The following is a 21,199-nucleotide window of genomic DNA, read 5'->3' on the forward strand; positions in this document are numbered from 1 at the left end:
TGTCAATTATAATGTCTGAATACCAAACAAAATCTAATTGCTGTTGCTAATTACGGTTTTTGGTCTGGTTGTTAATGTTGTCCTGATGACCTCGAGGCGGTAGAAATTAGAAGGTATAGATAAATAGGAGTATGAATCTAGAACTGCATATACTTGTTACATCATTTCAATGGATTGGCCGTGAGGTATATTATGAACCCGGATGACAACTAGTACCTATGTGGTCGAATCGAATAGAGTGAAAGGTGATAGATTGGTCTCCTATACGGATAATTCTGTAAGCACAGATGATAAAAAAGGGGTAAGGACCACGTAAGTTTTTCTTTGCTTGATACACTACCGGGAGACAATGCGCACATCATCACACATAAATTCAAACCTCCGTCCACCTGCAGAATCGATTCCCCCAGTCTCACTTCGTCATATCTGGTCAAAAACTTGGGTATCGTTCGTTGAAACCTATTAATCTTATAGGTTGGGATAGATTTTCTATTAGATTCTATCATCATGCGATCTATCAACATGGTATCAAAATGCTCCCCCCACCCCTTTTCCTTTATTTTCCTCAAAATCTTTTGTCTTTACGTATTTTTATATTTTCGAATTTGATCTCCGCTTCACTTGAGCGTGACTAGTTCCTCGGCGCTCGTAGGATGGATGGCGATACAGGAATCGAGGTCCTTCTTCGTGGCGCCCATCTTGATGGCGACGCCGAAGCCCTGCAGCATCTCGCCGGAGCCCTGGCCCATGATGTGCAGGCCGACGACCTTCTGCTCGGGGCCGGCGCAGATGACCTTGTACTTGGTCGGCGCCTTGTCCTCGGGCTCCATCATGGCGTAGTACATGGCCGTGAAGCTCGTTTTGTAGACCGTCAGGTTCTCCTTCCCGTACTGCGCCTCCGCCTGCGGCTCGGTCAGGCCGATGCTGCCGACTTCCGGGTGCGCGAACACGACGGACGGGATGTTCGTGTAGTCGATGCGCGTCGTGCTGAACTGCGGGCCGCCGTACAGCCGCTCCGCGAGCCGCCGCCCGGCCGCGAGGGCTACGGGCGTCAGCTCCACGCGCCCCGATACGTCGCCCAGCGCGTAGATATTGTCTACTGACGAGTTTTGGTACTCGTCGGTGACTATGTAGCCCTTCTCGTCAAGCTTAACGCCGGCCTCCTCCAGCCCGATGTTCTTGGTCATGGGCGTGCGGCCGATGGCCCAGATTAAATGGTCCACGCCCTCGACCTTTCCTTGGCCGTTGCTGTCCTTGTATTGGATGGCAAGCTTGCCCGTGCTGGAGTCCTTCTCAACTTTCATCTGGTCGGACTCCTTATGCACGTGCACGCCCAGGCGCTCGTACTCGGCGGTGACGCCGTCCTGGATCATGGGGTCGAAGGCGCGCAGGAAGGTCTTGTGGCGGATGAACAGGTGCGTCTCGGTGCCGAGGGCGTTGAACATGCCGGCGAACTCGACGGCGATGTAGCCCGCGCCCACGAGGGCGACCTTCTTGGGCAGGGTGTCGATGTCGAAGAAGCCGTCGCTGTTGGTGCCGAGCTCGGCGCCGGGGATGTCGGAGGGCGGCTTGGTGGGCTCGCCGCCGACGGCGACGACGATCTTGGCCGCGCGCACGACGGTCTTGGTGCCGTCGTCGAGCGTGATCTCCACCTCGTTCCGGCTCAGCAGCCGCGCCCAGCCGTGCACGTACTCGACCTTGTCGTTGGCCAGGTTGCGCTCGTAGATGCCGTTCAGCCGCTTGATGTAGGCGTCCCGCTTGCGCTTGAAGGTGGTGAAGTCGAACGGCTTCGTCTCCTGCACCGAGAACCCGTAGGCTTTGGCGTCGTGGATCGCTTCGGCTAGCGCGGCGGCGTTGAAGGTTACTTTCTTCGGTACACAACTATGAGGGGAGGCTTAACATTAGCTTTGCGTTCTGTCCGCTATAGCCGTAGTGGTGGGAATAGGAAGGTAGTAGTAGGTATAACAGAGTCGTACCCAACATTGACGCAGGTCCCACCAAGTCGCGAAGCCTCAACCACCATGGCTTTCGCGCCGAACTTAGCACTGGCCATTCGTGCGGCTCCAAGACCTCCACTGCCGCCGCCGATGACGAGGAGATCGGTTTCCTTGGAAATCGGAGCCATGATGCGAGGGGTAGTCGAGAAGTGTCTGGAGAGGGAAACGATTCGGTAGGTCGCTCTCTTGGAAGCGATTGAAGAATTCGAGGTCACAGATGCAGTAGAAGCAGCCGATATGCGACCAAATAACCCAAATGCTCGCATTGACTGGTTTGATTCCCCAAGGACAGAAGAACAAAAGGACGAGAAGAATTGATGGTGGGGCAGAGGGGATGACGTCTTATATGAAAGATTTCGCGGAATAAAAATAGATAAATCCTACGAGGAACCGGGATCAGATAATGCACCTAAGGCATGCGTAAGTTTGGGAATCTGTAATACTCAAACACGCAGCTTACAAATTGGAACAATTACGGATGCGGAATGCGGAGCGATTACTAAGGCGAGAACGAAGGTGAAGTGAAGGTGAAGTCGATTTGGAAGGCACGCGAGTAAATCACTTCCAAATCAATTACAGGAGGAAAGAAGCTAACGGCGCCTAAACCGTTAAAGCCCGAGGTGATCACTAAGCAACCCGGCATACCGGTTCTCGCCGGTCTTCAGGTGCTACCTAAAATTTAAATATCCCGTGTCCGACCTCCCCGAAACAGGGGTCTTTGACAAATCTTCGCGGACGCTAGCAGAATAGTTTCCATTTAGCTTAACGATTGGCTTAGATAGGTACAAATCCATATCTCAATTGAAAGCATATGCAAGGCGTATAAATCTTCCCTTATCCTCTTATCCCCTTTGACTTATGGCATACCATATCCTTGCATCAACCACATATCCCATGTTATGAAGCGGTGTCCAAAACAAAGGCTACACTCTGATCAGTAGGGAAGCCCTGACACCCAGAGCCCGTAACGGTAGTTGCACCGCCAGTTTGACCAATACCTTCGCCGAAATCTAAGTGGCTACACGGTGGAAGCGTTTGAACAGTCGTCGTAGGAATACTATCTGTGAGGACTTGCGCCGTTATCGGGATTGACACGAGTATTGGATTCCCCAAGCTCACGCAATCTGCTGACCCGCCGAAGGCATTGGAACCAATGTCAAAACAATCTCTCTGCCTCAAGACGGTGCTGGTAGTATATTGGACCTGCGTGGGAGACGGCTGTCCGGTCTCTTGAGGTACTAGAGATATGTTAAGTTAATGGTTTACATATGAACTGACTCGTTCAAGTCAGGTACCTAACCAAGACTAGTCGGTGGTGACGTACTGCGAAGACCAATAGCATACTTGGCCGAGCAAAGGACAAGGACGCTCCAGTGGATTGGTCCCATGTTGATACTAGTGGAATGGAAGATAGGTATAAATGGAGATATACTGAGTTGAAGATGTAGATTGTTTACAGTCTATCAACCACATATTATTTCCCGGTTGAACAGACCTCTTATATTTTCTCAAAGGGCACGCTATTCTCAAGTTTTCCATACATGTGCTCCGACAGTTTCTAATTATATAAATAGCATAGGCTCAGTTTTAACACTTTCTCTTAACACCAGAAGCTGCATAGCCTTCATAATTACTATACAGTATCCCTTACGCTGGCGTAAAAATAAGCACCCATTTCTCCCTGTCTTTACACACACCCCTTAGTGTTGCCGTTACTGCCACTAAGGAATAATCTATATCTGTGTAAACTGCCCTTTTCCAGGCCACTCCATACGACGCGACTCGAACTTAGGTTTCCTAATCCTTACAGCAAAGACACGTTTCATTGTCCACGTGTAGGTCCTCACCTGGTCCCTTAAAAAGGGGTCGAGCTTACAGGTGGAATACCCAACACAGGCATAAACGGCAAGATTGATGGACACCTAATTATTGTATGTAATATTTCTCGTTCTCGAGACAATATCATATGTTATAGTGTATGCTCCTTCAAAGGATAAAGTCAGAGAGGGTTTAATAAGGGACGACAGAATCCCAACAAGGGTGGATAACTATTTATAGCTAGGAATTACAAAAAGTATTAAATAGATTGATATCAAACTAGAACCCCGGTGAGCTGTTCTCATTCTGTAGTGTCGAATTTGAATGGAGTGCCTTTTACGGTTATCCTAAGCAATGAAGACAATATAACGAGTTGCGATGAAAATTCCTCGTTATTAAAACTCTCAGAGCAATTCTGCCCGATGTGGAGAAATACCATCAAAACAGCCGCATATTTAAGTATGATATAATTAGCAAGTAATTGGTCTGTTTAATACGGCTGATGGGCAGGGATCTATGAACAAATATTTCATAACACTAACTACTGAAGAGTGCCCCTTGTCTTAAGAATACCGACTGATAATCTTAAATGTCGACAGGTGAACATCGTTGGAGAGAAATTCTATGTCCTCGTTGTTGCCTTCCTTAAGTTTAGCATCCTTAGCCTGTACAGGACCATTTTCTTGCCCACACGATGGTTTAGGCGCTTAGCATGGATCTTAACCGCCCTCGTAACCGAATTGGTAGTCCAAATCATTATCTTGCCCAAGCGTTCGTAGCATATATCATCAACATCTTCACGAATATGATTATCATCATCATGCCAATTCCACTAATACGAGGCCTTAAGATAAAGACTGGTCTTGGCATTTGTTGCGGGCGGCAAGTTAGTTAACCAACTCCCATCCATACAAAACACAGCTCATTCGTCGCAGTTCTTGTGTAGTGTCAATAGTTCAGCTTAAGTACATCAGTAAATTCAGCGGTACCGCAGACAGCAGCTGTGAGTATTTATGCGCCAGTTTATAGACACACAACTGACTTGGAATCATTGCCATAGGGGAAATGGTTCCGTCTAGTCTCCTTGCTACCCTCGAATGCACAACGGGATTTATAGCAACCTCTATTGCCACATATGACCCCCTCTATCGACGCATCTATAGAAGTTCGGGTCCGTCTAATAGTGGCGTCTCGGATGAACTCGAACGTATCAGACATTAGCGAGGCGACGATGATGGATACGACGTGCAAGTCTCAACAGGTTTAACGTCTAAAGGCCAAAGTTCTGCTCTTAGTTTTTTTCCCACATGGCGCAGTGGTTAAAGCGTCTGGCCGCGTATTAGCGTACGATTACGTGAAGCGAGTAGGTTCGAATCCCACTGTGGGCAACTTAACTAACGGTCCGATTTATTCAGGTTTTTTTACCCCGCTTTAGGGCTTGCTGGGCGTTGGAGGGTGGTTTTGAAAGACGTTAGAAGAAGGTGGACCCGGAGTAGGGTTTTTCCTGAATATAATCGGCTAGCCAGGGCTGGCGCTTACTAGCTAGAGTAATGCTAAAGGCAGGAGTAAAGAGTTACAAAATAATTTCCTTATGTCAAGCGAAACTCTAGCTCTGCTTATTCAGTATTACCTGGAAGGTACTTTAGACGTCCCATGCGTCACCGATACGCGCCGTTATGTGTACTTAGTACTGCTATAGCCCCTGGACGTAAACAAATTCATTATCATCATCATCATCATCATCTGCTCTTAGTTGGCACCGTGGAATTATGGTCACGGATCAGATTTAACTGACGAGGTACAATAATGTTGGAAGTTCATGGGTGAGAGTCCCAGAGAGTCACAGAGAGTCCCGAGTTCTTGTCTGACGAGATACCCAACTTCAATTTGTCGAAGCATGGAATTGACATGTAATATACCCAAGTAATTGAACAGATCTCGCATCTGCCAATATATAAATTATGGTGACGACTGCGAATTAAGATATTAGACTACCTAGTTTCATAATAAGAAAAGTAGTTGTTCTCGGTTCTAAATATGCATACGTGAATAACGAAAGTCTACTTACCCCTTAAATGACTAGATCCTGAGAGAAGAGTTGATACCAACATAGGTACTGAAGTATCTACCTAGGTACCTAGGATGCCCGATCTATCCGTGATGAATAGGTAGGTATAACCTGCTGTACTGCACTTTGTGTGACACCACTCTGTGTAACAGCTGTAGGTTGGCTTGTATTAATATTACATACTACATTTGATTGATCGCTTGCCATCCCTTATTAGGGTCCCCTTTTGTTATTATGTACCTCTCTAGGTACCCAAGAACAACTCCTGTATAAATGATGACCAACCTCGTCTACTTTCTCCATCTTCAAGCTTGCTTCTTCTCAAATATCTTCCCCATTGACATAACGTATCTTCTGACAATCACTACCCTACAGGATGGCAAGCAATACGAGCGAAACTAAGATCAAACTCGACTTTGAAACGTTCTTTAACGTTATCGACGGCCAGCTCTGTAGTTCTAGCACGGGATTGACCCGATTCACTGTGAACCCCGCTACACTAGAGGAAAACGCCAGCGTACCCGTTAGCACAATTGATGATGTCAACAAAGCCGTACAATCTGCACAGAATGCAGCGAAGACTTGGGCCTCGACACCGTGGTCGGAACGCCAGAAGAAATTGAAGGCATACGCTGATGCTTTCGAAGCCAACGCAGAAGGCTTCTTACAAATGCTACTGAATGAACAGGGCAAATCGGTTAGCTATGTACAGCTCGAACCACTAAGGAACCCCTTGCACTAACATCATCCCTTATTATAGATTAGGGAGGCTCAAATTGAGCTTTGGTTGACCTTGACGTTCTTGCGCGGCACTGCCGACCTGTCCTTGCCTGAAGAGGTGATTGAAGACAGCGATAAACGCAAGGTCCTCACGCGACACGTACCACTCGGTGTCGCAGCTGGACTCGTTTCTTGGAATTATCCTATTTTCATAGCTTGTGTGAAATTTGCATCGGCTCTGATCACTGGCAACGCTATCATCTTGAAGCCTTCTCCCCATGCTCCATACTGCAACCTTAAGATAGCCGAGCTAGGCCTGCACTTTTTCCCGCCTGGCGTTTTACAAGCTCTGAGTGGTGATGATAACCTGGGACCCTGGTTGGTCGAGCACTCAGGCATCAATGTTGTCAGCTTTACAGGCTCTGTTGGAGTGGGAAAGAGGGTGATGGAATCCTGTAGCAAAACGCTGAAGCGATGCGTTCTTGAGCTAGGAGGTAACGATCCTGCTATTGTGTGTTCCGATGTTGACATAGAGTCGACTGCCCCCAAGGTCGCATACTTTGCTTTCGCCAATTCTGGTCAGATCTGCACTATACCCAAGCGTGTCTATGTGCATGAGTCGATCTATGACAAATTCCTCTCCGCCATGGTGGCATACGCAAACAGCGTCAGCTTGAAACAAGATGAAAATCCCTCCATAGGCCCAGTTTCTAACCAACCTCAATACGAGCGTGTCAAGGAGCTGCTTGCCGATATCGAGAAGGACGAACTCACTATTGCCGCAGGAAATACGAAGCCACCTGAGGGCAAGCAAGGCTTCTTCTTATCCCCAACAATCATTGACAACCCGCCAGACAATTCAAGAATCGTGACCGAGGAGCCTTTTGGTAAGTCTCTTTTGATATGATACGTCGCAGAGCAATGCTACGATATCTAGCCTATTTTGAAGAGAACCATGATTAACATATAATACTTAGGCCCGGTGTTCCCGGTAATGAGGTGGACTGAAGAGTCAGACGTTGTTCAACGTTCTAACGATACCAATTTTGGCCTGGGAGCCTCTGTGTGGTCAAGAGATATAGCACAAGCCGATCGCATTGCTCGACAGCTACAGGCGGGGACGGTTTGGGTCAATACACATGCAGAGGTGGACCCGGGCATTCCGTGTCCAGGATTTAAGGACAGCGCAATTGGCGTCCAGTATGGTGTAGAGGGCCTGAAGGCTTACTGCAACCTGCAGACCTTATTTACCAAGCTAGATTAAGCAGTCGTTTACCTTGAGTTTACGAAGGGACTGCCTAGTTTTTTTGTTTATTTAATCAACAGGATCTGACCTAGGAGAGGAACGGTTGCTCCTTTATAAGCATTTATCCATGAAGTAAACCCATAAACCTAGGATGAATGATAACAACAACCAAGATATACACTTTTATTAGCCCAGCCTACGGCGAGATACCTTGCTATGTAGCATTATATAACAAGCTTCATTCCCCACTTAATGTCACTGCGCCTCGAGAACTACCTCCGCGCCTTCAAGTCCATCCGCCTGAGCGCGAACGGTGATCTCACCCGAAGCCCCCGGCAAAGAGCGGACGACAGCGAGGGCGAGACCGCTGAACGCGTTTCGCGTTAAGCTCGGGAACGCGGTGAAGTCGGCAGGGTTGCCGTTATCAGTAGACACGATCTCCGCAGGGCCCGAGATAGAGAAAGTGATTGCGTTGTTCGCCTCCGGGACGGTAGTCCCGGTCTCGTCGACGACGGCGACGGTAATGAACGACAGGTCGCGGCCGTCGCCCTGGATGGTAGTGCGGTCCGCCGTGAGAGTCAGCTTCGCGGCGTCGCTGGCCGTCTTCACAGTCTCCTCTGCCCACTGGCTGCCGTTCTTGTACGTGACGACGTGAAGCTCGCCTGGCGAGTAGGTCACGTTGTCCCAGCGGAAGCGGTAGTTGGACGGTTCCCTTTGCAGCTTCCCGGCCGACTTTCCGTTGACGAATAGCTCGGCTTCGTCGGCGGAGGAGAATACGTGGACTGGGGTGACCTCGCCGACGCGGTCGGGCCAGGTCCAGTGGGGTAGGATGTGCGCCATAGGCCTAGCTCCATGTCAGCAATCATTTAACAAAAGTGAGTGCAAATCTCAAGAGCTCATCATGGTTCCCCTGGGCCGTCGAATGTCCCCCAGTAGAATATGAGCCTAACACAAAGAATGGAGATATTGGTTCACATACTGCCAATTGGTTAGCAATTGGTGAGACCTCAAATGGGAATAGGACTGCAAATACCAGGTCAGGACGCCAGCGAGCCTGATATAAGAAGAAGCGGTCCTTCTTAAAGCCAGCGAGGTCGATGATGCCGAAATACGAGCTACGAGCCTCGGTGTCGAAGGGTGTGGGTTCGCCAAGATAATCCCAGCCGGTCCAGACGAATTCGCCAGCGGCATAGGGGAATTTATCCTGCATCCCAAACACCTTGTCCGGCGACGAGCCCCAGGAGACGGCGTAGAGCTCGTAAACGCTCACGAATAAAGTTTTAGAATCCTCGCCTACCCCGTCCTCGACCGTGGTACTATTGGCGCTCGTCACGGGGAAAAGATAAGTACCGCGCGAACTAACCCCTGAGGAACTCTCTGTGCTCCACAGTACCTTGTCCGGATATGCTGCGTGGTAGGGTGGGTACGCTGAGGTGAACGACGTGCCACGACCCTCGCCCTGGTAATTCAAGCCAGGTATGTCGAGGGCATCTGCGAATTCGCTCCCTGCCTGAGCATTATTAATTCCGGCACTGACGTGCCGTACCGGATCCTCTTCCCTCACGATACCAACGAGCTCTCGAGCAGTTGCGCCACCGGAAGAAGTCGTCTGCTCAACGATCTCATTTCCGATGCTGAATGCCATGATAGAAGGATCTGGGGCATAATAGCGTTAATAAGTTTCCAGCTAATAGTGACCAGGGGTGCTTACGGTTTCGATCTCGCCGGATGAAAGTACGGAGATCCTGCTCGTGCCACTCGTCGAAATAGACGTGGTAGTCATCCGAAATCTTCTGCTGCTTCCAGACATCGAATATCTCATCCAGGACTAAGAAGCCAAATTCATCCGCTAGATCAAGCAGTTCAGGGGCTGGTGGATTATGAGACATCCGAAGAGCATTGCAACCCATTTCTTGCAATAATTCCAATTGTCTCTCTGCCGCTCTAAGATGGAAGGCAGCTCCGATAGAGCCGAGATCATGATGGTTGTTGGTCCCTTGGATGTAAACACGCTTTCCATTGACAGAAATACCTGTGTTGCCATCGTATGTTATGGATCGGATACCGAAACGCGTTTCGTAGGTATCAATAACGGCCCCATCTGCAATAAGTGTCGTAACAGCGACATAAAGATTAGGTTCTTGGTCTGGCCTAGGTCCCCAGAGCTGTGGGTTCGCTATCGTAACTGAGGCGTTGACAGCCTGTTTGCTGGTCGCGGCCACTTCTGCAGTCGCTTGTGGGAAAGATGCAATCACATCCGCCCCTGCCCGTCCGGTCTTCGTATCGAACACGTAAACATCGGTCTTTACCTCCACCTGGCGACTAGAGTTTTTCTTGTTCTCAATCTCGACGGTTAGATCCACATCAGCCGACTCAGCAGATACCACCGGTGTCGTTATGTAAGATCCATGTTGACTGAAATGAGTCTGGTCAACCTTGACCAACCAAACATTTCGATACAAGCCAGCTCCGGGATACCAACGTGAGAAGTTTAGCGGGTTGTCGAGCCGGATAGCTAGGAGGTTCTCTCCCGTCTTTACGTACGGAGTAAGATCTAGACGGAAGGAATTGTAGCCATACGGCCATCCACCTATCAGTTGACCATTAATCCAAACAGCGGAGTTGGACATAGCTCCATCAATGTCCAAGAATATAGATTTGTCGCTATTGCTCGATTCGATAGCCAAATTGCGGCGGTACCATCCTACACCGTTAATAGGTAATGCACCCATACTATTAGGGATGTTAGGTGCATGAAAAGGACCCTTGATAGCCCAATCGTGCGGAACATCCACTTCCTCCCAGCCACTGTCATCAAACGTTGCTTGGACGTATGTGACATTGCTACCGGGAGCAACTCCGCTCGGACGATTGTATTTGACGCCATTGACGATGAAGTCGTTGCCAGTGGGAAGAATCCAATCCTTCAGTACGTCGTACGATAAGGAGTCGGGATTCGACTCGAATCGAGAAAATCGCCAGCCCGCATTGATGCTAACACGTTCGCGACCCGCCTGCGCGGTAGGGTTTCCATCAGTAAACTTCCTAACAACACCCGCTTCAGCAGCTTGAAGGCTTCCTAGGAGCACGAGCCCCGACAAAAGGAAGCCGCGAGTATTATACGCCATTCGCACAAATGGCATCTTGTCGTATGTGCGCGTAGCTAACAGGATTGGATGATCTCGCAGTTACTTAGCTCCTATTTATAGAGCGACAGCCCGCTGTGCATAACGGGCCCGGATCCCATCTTCGATGAGGGACTAGACCGCGGTAGCTACGGCGCCGAGAAATGAAAGGAGCCAGTCATGTGAGAACTGGGGTTTATCACCCGTTGCAAGCCCCGATTGGGATCTCATATTTTCGGGGTCCGGGTTATTTCTCATCGAATAGCCGGAAGGCCAAGCCGGAGAAACCAAGCTTCTCGAGTCTTGGTTTTTAAAAAGGCGATGATTGGTGCGAGTACTACGATCATAACAAGGATTGGACGCCGGGCGTATACAGTTTTTTGCCGATTAGCTTCATACCAAGACAAAATAGAAGTTGAGAAAAGAACCAACGGTTTCCATATTGACTTCAAGTTTGGTGGAGAAATAGTTAAAGGGGCAAAACTGACTGTATGTCTAAGGCTAGGTTAGATTAGAGTATCAGGTAGCTAAAAAGTTAATTAAGTAAGCGCCTCACATAGAGAGTTTATTAAGTATAGAACGTAAAGTAAAAGTGCTATCATATTCCGAAGCAGGTCGGCTGATTAGCATGGATCTGAGTATAATTACTTCCGACGTTTGGCCCCAATTGTCACGAACGATATCATCCACGAAAACTTACAATACCCCAGACCCTTCGCGCCTCTCTTCGCATACGTATCTCGATGCAATTGCGTAGAATTAGTTTCAATGATTATTCGCGCATTCTAAAAAAAATTGCCGATCCACGTGCACTTAAAGTCTTGCATTTGTCCAACTACGTATCTACCAGTCCCGCGTTACGAATAGCTGCAGTTGGCTCATTTGATTCGCTTTTGAAGGTCCTACCTGATGAGTCAGTTATCATTTTTGGAACTGTTTCAAAACAGTTATAGGTAAATTAAAAGGTATGGATGTATATCTAGTGGTCCCGTGACACCCTTCATTAAAGACATACAGCCACGTACAGATTTATTTTCAAACCTTATTCATTTAATGTTTTTGCAGCTCGGGAACTTTGAGCGTTGTATTCTAGACTGTTTCCGGAAGAGCGTTTTCTCCTTAAAAAAAAGGAGAAACACTTTTAAGAGCAAGAGTCGCTTACATAAAGAACGACATACCCCTAAAATCATTTAAAGGGGACAAGTAAACTGATCATTAATAGTTACTCATCAACCGCTTCCTCGTTTTAAAAGGATGCTGTTCCATCTATATCAGTTTCGAATATCGTAGAAATTAATATACTTATACGGGTACAAGTAGTGCGGAGTATACAAAGCTTTATTCTATGTAGATTGTGTACCTCTCCTACGCGTTGATGTCGGATTAAGGTTTGTATCCTGCCTATCTGGGAGGTAGATAAGTACCCACCATCGCCGACCATGACGTCAATTTCTGTCTAATTATTGACCAATTGGTACGGAATTCCACGCCGGGGATATAAACATGGTTGCTACATAGCAGTCTGTGATAAATACCTTGTAAACTATTTTCGTCTGGCGCTTGCTCCGGAACTGGGAAAAAGACGTGAAGTCACATTCCATTCCAGTCCTTGCTATCGAACTATAGAAGGTGAAAATTTTGATGGTAGGACAGCGGCATGTGTGCCCAAACCGGATGGTGTTATAATCCCTCTTTCCCATAAAACGCGCGGCCTGAGAGATGAAAGGTAGAATGGAATGTAGCCATCTTCGGAACCGAACACATATTATTCGTTAGCTAACCTGAGGGGTTGGCAGCAAAGAGGTGAAGTATACGGATAGGTCCATAGGTCTAAGCTATAGGAGTATCGTGGCCGTTATCAGCCTATGAATAAGGTGGATAGTCTTTGGCAAGGTACATGGCACCATTGACACACTGGTTCCTGTATCACATGTCGGGAGGAGTAACGCCAGAGTCATGAACCACATCTACCATTCTCGGTTCGTGAGCTTCCTGGTCTAAGGACTATAGGAGTGATTGGAGTTGATAACTATCTATATGAGCCTATATGAACAATGTGGAGGGGGACGCTTATATGCTATTGGGGATGTTCGTGATGCATGGTATGCGAAATGATACCGGTGTGATATAGTCGGCAATTATCACGTGGCTACATTTGAGCCACTGATGTTGACTATGATGTGATGTGTTCTATCCATCCGAGTTCTTTGCTATATGCTCACTTTGATCCGTATTGAAATAGGTTGGCTAAGCTTGGGTATAAAGCCAACTTACTCTTCCCCTGGGGAGGTTAATCGTTTCTCGAAACATCAAATTACTCGAAAATATTCAGAAAAGACTATCAACCTGATCGGGACAGTTCAACGCTACTCACTATACTCTTCACGTTGGTTTAACCCTGCATCATGGATTCCCACGTCGATAACTCGACATCTACGAAGAACACAATGACCGAGATAAAGATATGCTGGATATGTGTAAGTAATATAATAACATGCGTATGTGCTATTGCTTCAAACTGACCCACCTGAGTGTGTTTGCAAACGCAACGAAATACCGCAGAGCACCTCTGTTTGTCCGTGTGGGCATGGACGATGCCCTAGTTGCCTTAGATATTAGATTGAAAAGATAAGAGGGAGTATGGAGATGGGCACACATGCTGCGGTGTTCTCTAGGAGATATCATTGAGCATGGGATATGAGATTGTGGGATAACATAAATTGTAGGCGGCAGAGTTCGGAAATGTGATTAGGTATAATGTGTTGGAAGAGTCGTGGCTTGAAATTGCTGCTATAGTCCCATCATGAGAAGCTCCATTGGTCATGCCTTGTTTAACGTCTAGTTTGACTATTTGTGTGGCCGTGGATTCTAGTTGTTAAGTTTAAGATCTATTCAATAAAGCCAAAACATTACCAATGGGAGTATACGCCGGTCGAAATAAAACATGGGTACATAATAATGGAGGTCTTATGTATCTGCCGTAGGTACCCGAGATTAAAAATAAGCGCGATTACCGACTGGTCATAATTCCTCAGAGCACGTGACACCTTTAACGTGCAAGTAAACTGATGTTGTACCTAAGTACATGTTCGCAGGTTCGGGGTCCACTTAAAAATTATCAAAATTAATATCGCGACTTTGAGAATATCTAGAGTCAGTACATAATTACCAATTGACTGGTATACGCCTCGATAATAAGGTGTTACAACTATTAGCAAGGATCGGAAACGGCCGCGGTTGGTTAGAAAAGGAGAAAAAAAAGAAAAAGCATCTAGTTCAGACAACATTGGATCGAGCGACACCTGCATACTCCTATCCCGCCTCTACCCACAGTAGTTCTCTCCCACCCATGGCTTCATGCTCTGTACGCAGGTAAGGTAGATAAGTTGGTCGCATATTACGTATGTTCGCAGGATAATCCAACCCTACCATGCCATCAACCCTAGAAACGCTCCTGCCAAAGTTCAAAGCCAGGCAGTTGAAGCAATTATCTTTCCTATGCGGCGCCAAGACCTCGGGTCTGAAATCCGAGTTCGTCGAGCGTCTGCTCTCGCTCGCCCAGCTTCCGGCACCCAGACGCCAGCCGTTGATCCTAAGCATAGACATGGGAATCCGCAACTTGGGGTATAGTCTCTTATCTCCCGCCGCCGCGACTTCGCCTCGGCGAAAAGGGAAGTCTGCGCCCCTGACGAGGGAAGCCGTGCGCAGTCCGCCGCGCGTCAATCTACACGCCTGGCAGCGCCGCGAACTTTTTGACACATCTCCGGACGACCCGGTCGACCCGGACCAGTACAGCCCGACGTCTCTGGCCATTGCCGCGGACCGGCTAGTGCGGCGGGACTTGCTGCCCCTGAAACCGACGCATATCCTCATCGAGCGGCAGCGATGGCGCAGCGGTGGCGCGTCTACGGTTCTCGAGTGGACGCTCCGGGTCAACACGTTGGAGGCCATGCTTCACGCATCGTTGCGCACCTTGCGAGAGTTGGGGCATTGGGATGGAGAACTTATATCCGTGGCTCCTCCTAGCGTCACACGGTTCTGGCCGGCGCCATCCAAGGAGGATACTCCGAAGAAGCGTGCTCGAGCCAGCAAAACAATGGAAAGCGAGGTGAAAGTGCGCAAGAAATCCAACTCGAAGCAGACCAAGAAACATAAGATCGGCGTCTTGACCGGCTGGTTGAAGAGGGGACCTGAAGACCAAGTTATCCTACCTGCAACTAGCGATCTTGAGAGTGCTGTAGAGCAATTCCGCCTGAGACTAAGTGGTATCCGAAGGTCTCGGTCGCGCGACGCAGAAGATGATCCAGCACAAGCTTGGCCCCTAAAACTTGACGACCTGACAGATTGTCTCTTGCAAGGCGTAACCTGGCTGAAGTGGGAGGAAAATAGGGCGCTTCTACTTAATGAAAAGAGAGTACTAGAACTCCTAGACTCAGATATCTTAGATGAAGAAATGGTCACACCACTCGATGATGTATAGAATAAGCGTTCAATCGCAATTGTATAAATATCCACCTATGTTCAAACCAAGGCCCAGGCCCTCGTCAAGACTACTCTCTCTCCATTACCCTGCGCGCAACACAATTCCAAGCAAATCTGAGCCCGTGAAGATTGGGGTATAACAGGCCCAGACCAACATCTATCAAACTCTCCTCAACGAAACCCATCGACTGCTTCTCGCCACAACCCCTCCGATAGACCATTTACAGGAAGAGAACACTAGTCAATCCCGTAGCGAAAAGCGCAGCGGCAGCGTAGAGGAAGGGCTGGGGCTCGGTAGCCATGCCAGCGTTACCGGTGGCAGCGGCAGAGCTGCTGCTGGAACTGCAAAATAGTTGTTAGTAAAAGTATGGATTCAACAAAATTCGGATTTAGCACTTACGTAGCGCTGGCGGAGTTGCTTGCTTCGGAAGAGCCAGAGGAGCTACCAGTCGCGGTGGCAGAAACAGAAGCGACACCGGATCCGGTAGCAGAGGCAGAGCCGGAGCTGGAGGCGCCAGAAGAGGTCGAGGTGGGAAGAGCAGCCACGGTAACACCCTCTGCCAAGCACTTGGAGGAGTAGACCTTGTAAGCCTGAGGGAGAACGTCGGTGTGGCAAGCACTGGTCAAGTTGCCCTGTATAGCATCCTGAAGATCACCGCATACAGCCTTCATGTCGGTGGGATTCTGCTGAACACTGTGCGCATCATTATGGTTAGTCCTTATCGTTCGCAGCACAGATGCTTCACCGTCAATCCAACGTACCCGAGAGCAGACAATAAACAAGCCGGGGGCATAGCAGCGTGGACCTGGACGGAGGCCATGACGGCAGTGAAGACGGCGAATGAAGGACGCATTGTGACGAATATGATACGGATATCACTCGGAAAAAGATTTAACGAATCGGGGGAATCTGGCGAGAAATGCAAATGAAACACGAGCTCGAAATTGTACGCGCCGAATTGATGATCGAATCGATTGGGAATATGCGGAGCGGAGCGAGATAGGTAGTAATTGTCGCGGAGATTATCTAGTTAATAGATGAATGAATGACTAATGCAATAAATGAGTGACGAGACTGCAGCGTAAAGAATGACTGCGAATTCCCAATAGAAACGATTGATGAGGTTTGATGGTGATAGTGATGATGGGTGGTAAAAGGAATGAACCGCGCCGCAAATGTTTCGCTCTCTCCTGAATTCAATCTTCGAACCGTTGCGACATGGGGTACCGACTCCACCGGTCCTTGTCAATTCAGGAAAAACTTCGGTGAAATTTAAACAGCAGGGGTTCTGACGTCGTGGTACAATTTGAGTTTAACGTCACAGACCAAGGAGCTTGTGTGGCTTATCTCAGCCACTCTACGTATATTATGTAATTGCTCTCCCACTGGGCACTGTGGTTGTCAGCCACACTCTCATCACCATTGAGGATAGATATCCTAGTATGATAGACATCAATAATAAATCGTCACCTATATATTTAATTAGATTGATAGAATCCTATGAAAGCAATTTGAATAGTTGATTTGCAAAATCTCGTTTAGAAATTCACTATTAATATCATCATCCGTGACAATAATACTACAAGCCATTACCTCATGCCATCACCTTTTCGACCTATACCAGCACTTGCTACTTGGATACACTAGAAGGTAATTAACTAATACAAAGTTATGGCACGCAAGCCGTATCTGAAATCAGATGAGGAGCTTACTCAATGTAAGTATTGTAGCGTAACTACCATAGGCTTATAGACTAGCATATAAAAGAAAATCGAAGGGATAAGGGGTAGTTAGATGAAAGACATCCACGGTTGTCACAAGTTAGTTAGAGCTTCTCATTTTACAGCAGATTGTACTGACAGACGGTGAGAGCATTTGTACACCCATTAGCTATTAGGTAACTTAAGTTTGTTCGTGAGTAACCGGCTGGATAAACCGACTCAGCTTGTCTTTCATCTATCATCTCTTTTGCTCCTTGTACATGAATTACATCATGAGATACACCCCATGACCTGCTATCAGTCCTGGCTGAAATGATCGTTATATTAAGCGATGTTTTGATTGTTATCACTTCATATTATTCGCCATTCAAGTGACAAATAATAATTAAACTAAAAAGTTTATTATAATGTGATTTATTAGTTTTTGTTGCGAACCCGTGTAAGGAAATATAAAGTAATAAAACTTTAAATAAATTAAAGTTTATTAAATGTTATAAATAATAATTAAGAATATATAAATATATTATTTTATGTTTTTTTATAAAATGTTTATAAAAAAATACGTTATTAATTATATTATTTTAAATGTAATAAAAGGAATAAGTTTAAAATATAAATTTAATTTATGTAATAATTTTTTAGGAATTTTAAGTTTTTAATTTTTTCTTTTTTTTTAAAAAAAAATCATTTTAATTATTTAAATTTAATTTATTTTATTTAAGATTTAAATTTTAACGTTTTAAATATTTATAAACATTTTATTAATTAATTTTATATATATATAATAATTTAATAATTATTTTTAATAATTAATAAATTAATTATTTTAATTTAATAATTTTATATTTTATATATATTAAAAACGTAACATTTATCGTTATATAATATTAATTCTTTTTTTTTTAAAATTTATTTTTAAATATTAAATTATAACTCGTTCGTTTCGGGACTTTTCGGGATATAATTAATGAAATATTTTAACTATTTTATATACGTTTTTATTAATTATATATTTATATAATTTTTATATTTAATATTTTTTAATTAATTAATTTTTTTATTTAATTAAATATTTTATTTTATTTTAAATTTTAATAAAGTTTTTTATTTTATTTATTTAATAATTTTTAAATTTTATTAAATTTATTTTTCGTAAAATTTAATTAAAATTAAATATTTTTTAATTATTAACACGGTAAAGTTTAATAAATGAAATATAAAATAAGTTATAGATTTTTTAATTTATAAATAAAATAAATTTAATAATAATAAAGAAAATTATTTTTTAAATTTTAAAAAAACCGAATATTTTTTTATTTAACTTTTTAATAAAATGTTTAATTTTAATATTTTTAACATTTAATATAATTAATTAACTTTATTTATATATAAAAGTTTTTTAACGTCGTTTATTAATTTATTTTTTTATATATTAATAATTATTTTTTAATTATTTTTTAATTTATTTATATATTTAAGTTATTTAATAAGTATATAATTTATTTTTTAAGTTTCGGGGTGTTTTATTTAATGGGTTATAAACCGTTAAATGGTAATTATAATTTATATAAAAAAAAATAAAGTTAAACGAAACCGAAAAAATGTTATTATAAACGAATTTAGCGGTAATAAATAAGTTTTTTTAATTATTTATTTTATAATTAATAAAAGTTTAAAAATAAATTTTAAAAATTTAATTAAGCCGTTTAATTTAACCGTTAATTTATAAATGAAAAGTTATATTTATATAAAATTTAATATTTATTAATTTAAAAAAATCTTTTTATAAATAAGTAATAAACTTAAAGTTTTAATTAAAAATTATATTAAAAAAAACGTTATATAATTTTTAATATTATTTAATAAAAATTTATATTAAATTTTTAATTTTTTTTTCTTTTTTTTTAAAAAAAATAAAATATATTATTTTTATAAAAATATTTATTATTATTTATATAAAGTTATAACCGTTTAATAATAATAAGTTTATAATAAAATTTATAGTTATAATTTATTAAAAAATATAATATAATTTTATAAATTATAATAATTTAAAAAAAATATAACGTTAAATTTTATTTTATTAATAATTTAAATAATTTTATATATAATTTTTAATAATAAATTTAATATTTAACCATTAAAAGTTTTAAGTAATTAATTTAAGAATTTTATTTATATTTATATATTTAATTATAAAAATATTATATTTTAAAAAAATAATTTTTTTTTAAAGGTTTATCGAAATTTAAAAACGGTTTTTTTTATATAAAATTCCATTAATAATTTTTATATTTTTAAAGGGTTTTTCGAATTATAAAATATATTTTAAGTTTTATTAAATTATTTCTTTAAGTTAATTAATGAATTCTTTAAATTATTTAAAAGTTAAAATATTATAAAGTTTTATCGAAATTATAAAAATAACGGGGAACGAAAAAAAAAATAATCCTTATAAATATAAAAAATGTTTTTTTTATAAAATTATTTTAATAAATTAATCCTTAATTTTTTTTTTCTTAAAGTAATATTATAATAATTTTAATAAAATATCGACTTTTTTATTTTATTTACCCGGTTAATAATTTATAATAAATTAATATAATAAAAATTCTTACGTTTAATATATTTAACATTAATTTAAAACTTTTATAATAATAAAATATAATAAGTTTTAATAATTTAAATAAATTTTAATATAATATTTAACTTTTTTTAAATATTAATGTTATTTATTAAAAACATTTATTATTATTAAAAATTTTTTATTATAAATTTTATAATTTATTTTTACCGGTATAAACTTTCGAAAATAAAAAATAACAAGTTATAATTTCTTTTTATTATTTTTTTAAAAAAGTATTACGTTAAAGGTATAATTAAAAATATTTATTTTTATATATATTTATTTTACGAAATTAAAATATATTATAATTAAAATTTAAATAAAATAATATTTAAAAGTTTTAAACATTTTATTTATTTCTTTAATTTATTTTTAATTTTATTTATTACTTTTATTTACTTTAATAATAAACTACGTTATTTTAAAAAAATCTTTAATAAAATAACGGTAAAAGTTCGTAAAGTTTATAAATTATTAAGATTTTTTTAAAGATTTTAAAGCTTATTAATTTTTAATACATTTAATTTTATTTTATATTATTAAAATATTATTAATATTAATAATATATTTAAGGAATTTTATTTTTTATATTTATTAAAAAAATTTCCTCGGGTTTATAATAAAATAATATTTTAAAAATTTTTTTAATATTTTTTTTACGAATATATTATATTTTTTAATAATATTAATATAAATTAAAAAATCGTTAAAATAAATAAATAACCCTACGTTAATAAAATCCTTAAAAATATTATTTATTATAATTTAAAAAATTATAAATATATTAATAAATTCGAAAAATATTATAAAATATTTAAATAAATTATATTTATATTAAAATACCGTTTTTTATTCGTTATTTTTTTTAATTTATATAAAATAAAATTTAAACTTTAAATCGATTTTAATATATTATTTAATAATTCGGAATTAAACTTAAAATTTAATAATGAAAAAAATAAAATAACGAATAAATATAATAATATTATTTAATTTTCGGTAATTAATAACCGGTCGGAATAAATTTTTCGGGTTTAATTTATCGATAAACATTATAAATGTTTCGTAAAAAAAAATTAACTTTTTAATTTATTTTATGTTAAATATTTCTTTTAATTAAGGTTTTAAAATATTAAATTTTTTTTTATTTATAACGTAAAAAAAGTTTTATAAAAATATTTTTCCTTTTATTAAATTAATTAAGTAATTTTAAAATTAATAATCTAAAAATTAACATTTTATTTCTTTAATTATAATATATATAAATTTATAAAATTTTTTAAATATAAATTTTAAAGTTTTTTTTATTTTAATATCGTATATTATTATAGTTTTTTATGTTTTTTAAAAAATTAAATTAACGTAATTTTTTTAATAATATTTAAAAATAAACTT

The 21,199-nt window shown here is 41.2% G+C and overlaps 6 protein-coding genes and 1 pseudogene across 7 annotated transcripts; 3 read left to right on the forward strand and 4 right to left on the reverse strand.

The window, feature by feature from the left end:
- Positions 1-393: 393 nt before the first annotated feature.
- On the reverse strand, positions 394-2,559 carry F4807DRAFT_423606 (uncharacterized protein). Its single transcript, XM_047997796.1, has 2 exons — positions 1,977-2,559; positions 394-1,881 (listed from the first exon to the last, which is right to left on the reverse strand). Exons 1-2 carry the CDS (start codon positions 2,261-2,263, stop codon positions 618-620), a joined length of 1,551 nt encoding a protein of 516 aa, XP_047855017.1. The 5' UTR covers positions 2,264-2,559; the 3' UTR covers positions 394-617.
- A 171-nt stretch (positions 2,560-2,730) lies between these two features.
- On the reverse strand, positions 2,731-3,647 carry F4807DRAFT_423609 (uncharacterized protein). Its single transcript, XM_047997797.1, has 2 exons — positions 3,322-3,647; positions 2,731-3,235 (listed from the first exon to the last, which is right to left on the reverse strand). The coding sequence occupies exons 1-2, from the start codon at positions 3,383-3,385 to the stop codon at positions 2,895-2,897; spliced, it is 405 nt and encodes a 134-aa protein (XP_047855018.1). The 5' UTR covers positions 3,386-3,647; the 3' UTR covers positions 2,731-2,894.
- Positions 3,648-5,116: 1,469 nt separating this feature from the next.
- F4807DRAFT_t72 lies at positions 5,117-5,203 on the forward strand (annotated as a pseudogene). The gene has a single exon. The product of its transcript is annotated as a tRNA-OTHER (tRNA).
- An 843-nt stretch (positions 5,204-6,046) lies between these two features.
- F4807DRAFT_68537 (aldehyde dehydrogenase) lies at positions 6,047-7,986 on the forward strand. The gene is made up of 3 exons (XM_048003347.1): positions 6,047-6,580; positions 6,644-7,490; positions 7,581-7,986. Exons 1-3 carry the CDS (start codon positions 6,260-6,262, stop codon positions 7,865-7,867), a joined length of 1,455 nt encoding a protein of 484 aa, XP_047855019.1. The 5' UTR covers positions 6,047-6,259; the 3' UTR covers positions 7,868-7,986.
- F4807DRAFT_467201 (glycoside hydrolase family 2 protein) lies at positions 7,581-10,992 on the reverse strand (the record flags this gene model as incomplete). Its single annotated transcript, XM_048002460.1, has 4 exons — positions 7,581-8,693; positions 8,802-8,827; positions 8,883-9,505; positions 9,561-10,992. The coding sequence occupies 4 exons, from the start codon at positions 10,990-10,992 to the stop codon at positions 8,105-8,107; spliced, it is 2,670 nt and encodes an 889-aa protein (XP_047855020.1). The 3' UTR covers positions 7,581-8,104.
- Positions 10,993-14,061: 3,069 nt separating this feature from the next.
- Positions 14,062-15,836, forward strand: F4807DRAFT_68560 (Ydc2-catalyt-domain-containing protein). The gene has a single exon (XM_048003348.1). It carries the CDS (start codon positions 14,405-14,407, stop codon positions 15,452-15,454), a length of 1,050 nt encoding a protein of 349 aa, XP_047855021.1. The 5' UTR covers positions 14,062-14,404; the 3' UTR covers positions 15,455-15,836.
- Positions 15,566-16,396, reverse strand: F4807DRAFT_68569 (uncharacterized protein). Its single transcript, XM_048003349.1, has 3 exons — positions 16,219-16,396; positions 15,857-16,150; positions 15,566-15,798 (listed from the first exon to the last, which is right to left on the reverse strand). The coding sequence occupies exons 1-3, from the start codon at positions 16,308-16,310 to the stop codon at positions 15,678-15,680; spliced, it is 507 nt and encodes a 168-aa protein (XP_047855022.1). The 5' UTR covers positions 16,311-16,396; the 3' UTR covers positions 15,566-15,677.
- Positions 16,397-21,199: the final 4,803 nt, after the last annotated feature.

The sequence above is a fragment of the Annulohypoxylon truncatum genome (genome assembly GCF_022578515.1).
Source record: "Annulohypoxylon truncatum strain CBS 140777 unplaced genomic scaffold F4807scaffold_13, whole genome shotgun sequence".
NCBI classification, from domain to species: domain Eukaryota; kingdom Fungi; phylum Ascomycota; class Sordariomycetes; order Xylariales; family Hypoxylaceae; genus Annulohypoxylon; species Annulohypoxylon truncatum.

What these genes read in the sequence shown, in the direction of transcription:
- F4807DRAFT_423606 (XM_047997796.1), bottom strand. Translation starts at nt 2,263, where the DNA reads ATGCGAGCATTTGGGTTATTTGGTCGCATATCGGCTGCTTCTACTGCA. An exon ending in GGGACCTGCGTCAATGTTGG is followed by an intron (nt 1,882 to 1,976) that starts GTACGACTCTGT and finishes CTCCCCTCATAG; the next exon opens with TTGTGTACCGAAGAAAGTAA.
- F4807DRAFT_423609 (XM_047997797.1), bottom strand. Translation starts at nt 3,385, where the DNA reads ATGGGACCAATCCACTGGAGCGTCCTTGTCCTTTGCTCGGCCAAGTAT. An exon ending in GTATGCTATTGGTCTTCGCA is followed by an intron (nt 3,236 to 3,321) that starts GTACGTCACCAC and finishes ACATATCTCTAG; the next exon opens with TACCTCAAGAGACCGGACAG.
- F4807DRAFT_68537 (XM_048003347.1), top strand. Translation starts at nt 6,260, where the DNA reads ATGGCAAGCAATACGAGCGAAACTAAGATCAAACTCGACTTTGAAACG. An exon ending in TGAATGAACAGGGCAAATCG is followed by an intron (nt 6,581 to 6,643) that starts GTTAGCTATGTA and finishes CCCTTATTATAG; the next exon opens with ATTAGGGAGGCTCAAATTGA. An exon ending in CGTGACCGAGGAGCCTTTTG is followed by an intron (nt 7,491 to 7,580) that starts GTAAGTCTCTTT and finishes TATAATACTTAG; the next exon opens with GCCCGGTGTTCCCGGTAATG.
- F4807DRAFT_68560 (XM_048003348.1), top strand. Translation starts at nt 14,405, where the DNA reads ATGCCATCAACCCTAGAAACGCTCCTGCCAAAGTTCAAAGCCAGGCAG.
- F4807DRAFT_68569 (XM_048003349.1), bottom strand. Translation starts at nt 16,310, where the DNA reads ATGCGTCCTTCATTCGCCGTCTTCACTGCCGTCATGGCCTCCGTCCAG. An exon ending in TGTTTATTGTCTGCTCTCGG is followed by an intron (nt 16,151 to 16,218) that starts GTACGTTGGATT and finishes TGATGCGCACAG; the next exon opens with TGTTCAGCAGAATCCCACCG. An exon ending in AGCAACTCCGCCAGCGCTAC is followed by an intron (nt 15,799 to 15,856) that starts GTAAGTGCTAAA and finishes ACTATTTTGCAG; the next exon opens with TTCCAGCAGCAGCTCTGCCG.